Below are 3256 nucleotides of genomic sequence, written 5' to 3' on the forward strand. Positions count from 1 at the left end.
CTATAACAGACACTGGACGCTTGTCCTCCAAATAACACGAGACACTTTAGAATGGGTCACTTTTTGTTGTCACGTTGCAGACGTATTAATATTTACTGTACATGTCCTGACCTGGGTTATACTGGTGCGTCTGTTCACAGCGGTGCTGACGCTCTATTTCGTCTCCTACCTCCACTGGGACAAGGACCTGTCCACCGCCATCTACCACGCCTTCTCCGGCCTCTGCTACTTCACACCCATTCTGGGAGCTCTCATCGCCGACTCCTGGCTTGGAAAGTTCAGGTGATGCTTCATCCCCAAATGAATTAGAGAGTCAGTTGAACTAGTTCACTAAAAAAAATGCAGTGGTATCGTGCAAATATTTTTATGTGCAGAAATGAACATGCGTGTAGTTGCTTATTCACCGGTGGCACATGATTTCAGTTTGTACACATCATTCAGTATATCAGGCCTTTAACCTGGAAGCTTTGTCCAAACTGTGTAACACCACTGACTGAGGTAGACAAATCACTCTGACCACACACACACACACACACACACCTTGTATAATAATATGAGTGAACTTACATAATCACTCTTGACTCCCAACAGGACCATCGTCTACCTGTCCATTGTCTACGTGATCGGCCATGTGGTCAAATCTGTTGGAGCCATTCCCACTATAGGAGACAGCACCGTGCACATGTAAGTTCTTTGATTGAGTCCATCTGAACATGCAGAATCATATTTCAGTGGTTAGACAGAAGACAAATAGCTCTTTAACATTACTGTGATTTTAGTCTCCAGCCTCATTATCATTTTGTTTCACTTGGAGACGTGGGTAGTGATTCAGAAATCTGGAATCAGGGTGAGGTTCAACACTTTACTACTTTAACTATTGATTGTTTTCATTCTAAATGAATCTCTTAATGTGGCCATTAATATTTGAGTCAGTTAATGATGAACAATGCCCATCACAGGTTCCCAGAGCCCACGGTGAATCATTCAAAACCCAAAGATGCTCAGTCTGTTGATTCTCTGTCTGTGGCTTAACTATTATTAATATACACTCAGTGGCCGCTTTATTAGGTACAGCTGAACAATTGTATTCTGACCCTCTCATGTGTGTAGCTGGGGATGGACAAAAATATAGAGACACCTCTGAATAAAGTGTAGTCCAGTAGGACACCACCTTTGACTATGGCCTCAATAATAAACATAGAATTGAATTTCACCAAAGACTGAAACATGTTGAGCTTCATGAACACAGATGTTAAGGCAGAAGTGTTGCATTTGAATTGCACACAATTGTACAGGTGTACCTAATAAAGTGGTCAGTGAGTGTGTTCTGCCCACCATGCATCTCCGCTTGCATCAGCACTTTGTATGTTTGTGTTTCGTGTTCCAGCGCTCTCTCCATGACAGGTCTGATACTCATTGCCTTTGGCACTGGAGGAATCAAACCCTGTGTGGCAGCGTTCGGTGGAGACCAGTTTGACGAGGAGCACGTAAGGCACCTTTTTAGTTTCACAGTCAGATTTTATTTGTATAGCCCCGTGTCACAAATGTGCCTCAAAGGGCTTTACAGTCTGTACACCATACGACATCCTCTGTCCTTGCGTTGGATGAGGAAAACCTCACCTTAAAAACCTTAGAATGGAGGAAACCTCAGGAAGAGCCCCAGAGGAACGTTACTCTGGGGCTCCAGTACAGGAGTCCAGCTCTGCCCTCACGTTAAAGTGGTGAGATTAGCCTGCCTATGGTTAAATAGTTCAGACTTCTAATCATTAATCTAGGCTGACGTGGAGGAGTTCTCCCTTGTTGTCTCTACTTAAAGTCTTCCCTGCTATTTCTGGTCCGACCATAAAATAAAAGACACTTTAGTTAATGACAGCTACCTCTTACTGTGGTTGCTGTAAAATATTTTAGCTGTGTACTTTCTTACTGTTAAGGGAATGTTCATTCTGGGGCGCAGAGTCAACCTGTTAGAGCTTTCAGCTGGACCTGGCTTAATGCACGCAATCTGCAGTTTTACATCCTGATGGAACGGTTGTTAAAACTAAAGAAACAATTTGATGATAAAACAAGGAAACTAGCTATTTAATTAGCATTCTTGGTGAAGTGAGTGCTTCAGGATCAGGAAACCCCACGATCAGAGCAACGTCCAGGGGGAAATGCTCCCTGATATCAAAACTCAAGCGAAGCCGCCTGGTGTGGCAGTAGAGCCACACTGGCTCATTTACCTTTTGATTCCTCCTCATCGCTGTCATCAACCTTATTTCCAGCACAGGCAGCTGCTGCTAGTGTTTGTCCACTAGCTTATGAGAGTGTTAAATACTGTGTCAGAGCTGGTTTATACTCGTCAGGTGGACAAAATGATGAATAATAATATTCCTGAGTGTATGTTGGAAGCAGTGAGCCATACTGTTTAACATACACAGTTAGCAGCATCCTCTTTATTCGCCAAGTATGTTGAAAACCCACCAAACCTGGCTCTGGTACAGTGGATCTGAATGTGCTTTTTTTAAGTCACCCAGAAAAAATATGTGCATTTAAACAAAACAATGTATTAATAAACATATATGCAATGTGAAGGAAGAGCATTTAGACATATAAAGCTGTTATAAGTCAGATGTGATAAGTTGTCTGCGTATCTGTCAACCTGTGTTCCTGCCTTCTAGTGGCCAAAAATAAATGAATATAGCTTTAATTTTGTGTAGAAAACGGGTTAAAATGGGTTACACAACATTGTAGTGCACTAGAGTTTTGGGGTATTCACTGTGTTTAGATAATGATTCTTCAAAATGGTTCTAAAACCTTAAGAGCAACTTGCTGCCAAAATTCTGGCAAGAAGCTTAAAGTATGTGCTGATTATTTTGTCGGTCCCCTCTAGGTGAGCGAGAGGCAGAAGTTTTTCTCCATTTTCTACATGTCGATCAATGCTGGCAGCCTCCTGTCGACCTTGATTACACCCATACTGAGAGGTATGGTCGCAGTCTTAATGCACAACCCTGGGCCAGTGTATTAATGACATGACTGCACTGATGCTGTTAATGCTGGATTTGCTCCTGCAGGCGATGTGAAGTGTTTTGATGGTGACTGCTATGCTCTGGCCTTTGGGGTCCCTGCAATACTTATGGCCATAGCTTTAGGTGAGTGTCCCTCCATCTGCAACATCATTCAGATAGATGTAATCCACAGCGTAGGAGACGTTCAGGCATGTTTCTACAGATAGTGATGTCAGTCGTCGCTTTGGTCCTGACTGAAATGTCTCAAG

The 3256-nt window shown here is 42.8% G+C and overlaps 1 protein-coding gene across 1 annotated transcript in view; it reads left to right on the forward strand.

Moving 5' to 3' along the window:
- The window catches only part of slc15a2 (solute carrier family 15 member 2), an 18058-nt gene that overhangs the window by 2065 nt on the left and 12737 nt on the right, over window positions 1-3256 (forward strand). Inside the window, 5 exon segments of the mRNA XM_020624006.1 lie at window positions 141-282; window positions 592-684; window positions 1388-1487; window positions 2873-2963; window positions 3054-3131. Coding sequence (XP_020479662.1) covers window positions 141-282; window positions 592-684; window positions 1388-1487; window positions 2873-2963; window positions 3054-3131 — 504 coding nt within the window.

Source organism: Monopterus albus, unplaced genomic scaffold (assembly GCF_001952655.1).
Source record: "Monopterus albus unplaced genomic scaffold, M_albus_1.0 scaffold318.1, whole genome shotgun sequence".
Taxonomy (NCBI): Eukaryota; Metazoa; Chordata; class Actinopteri; order Synbranchiformes; family Synbranchidae; genus Monopterus; species Monopterus albus.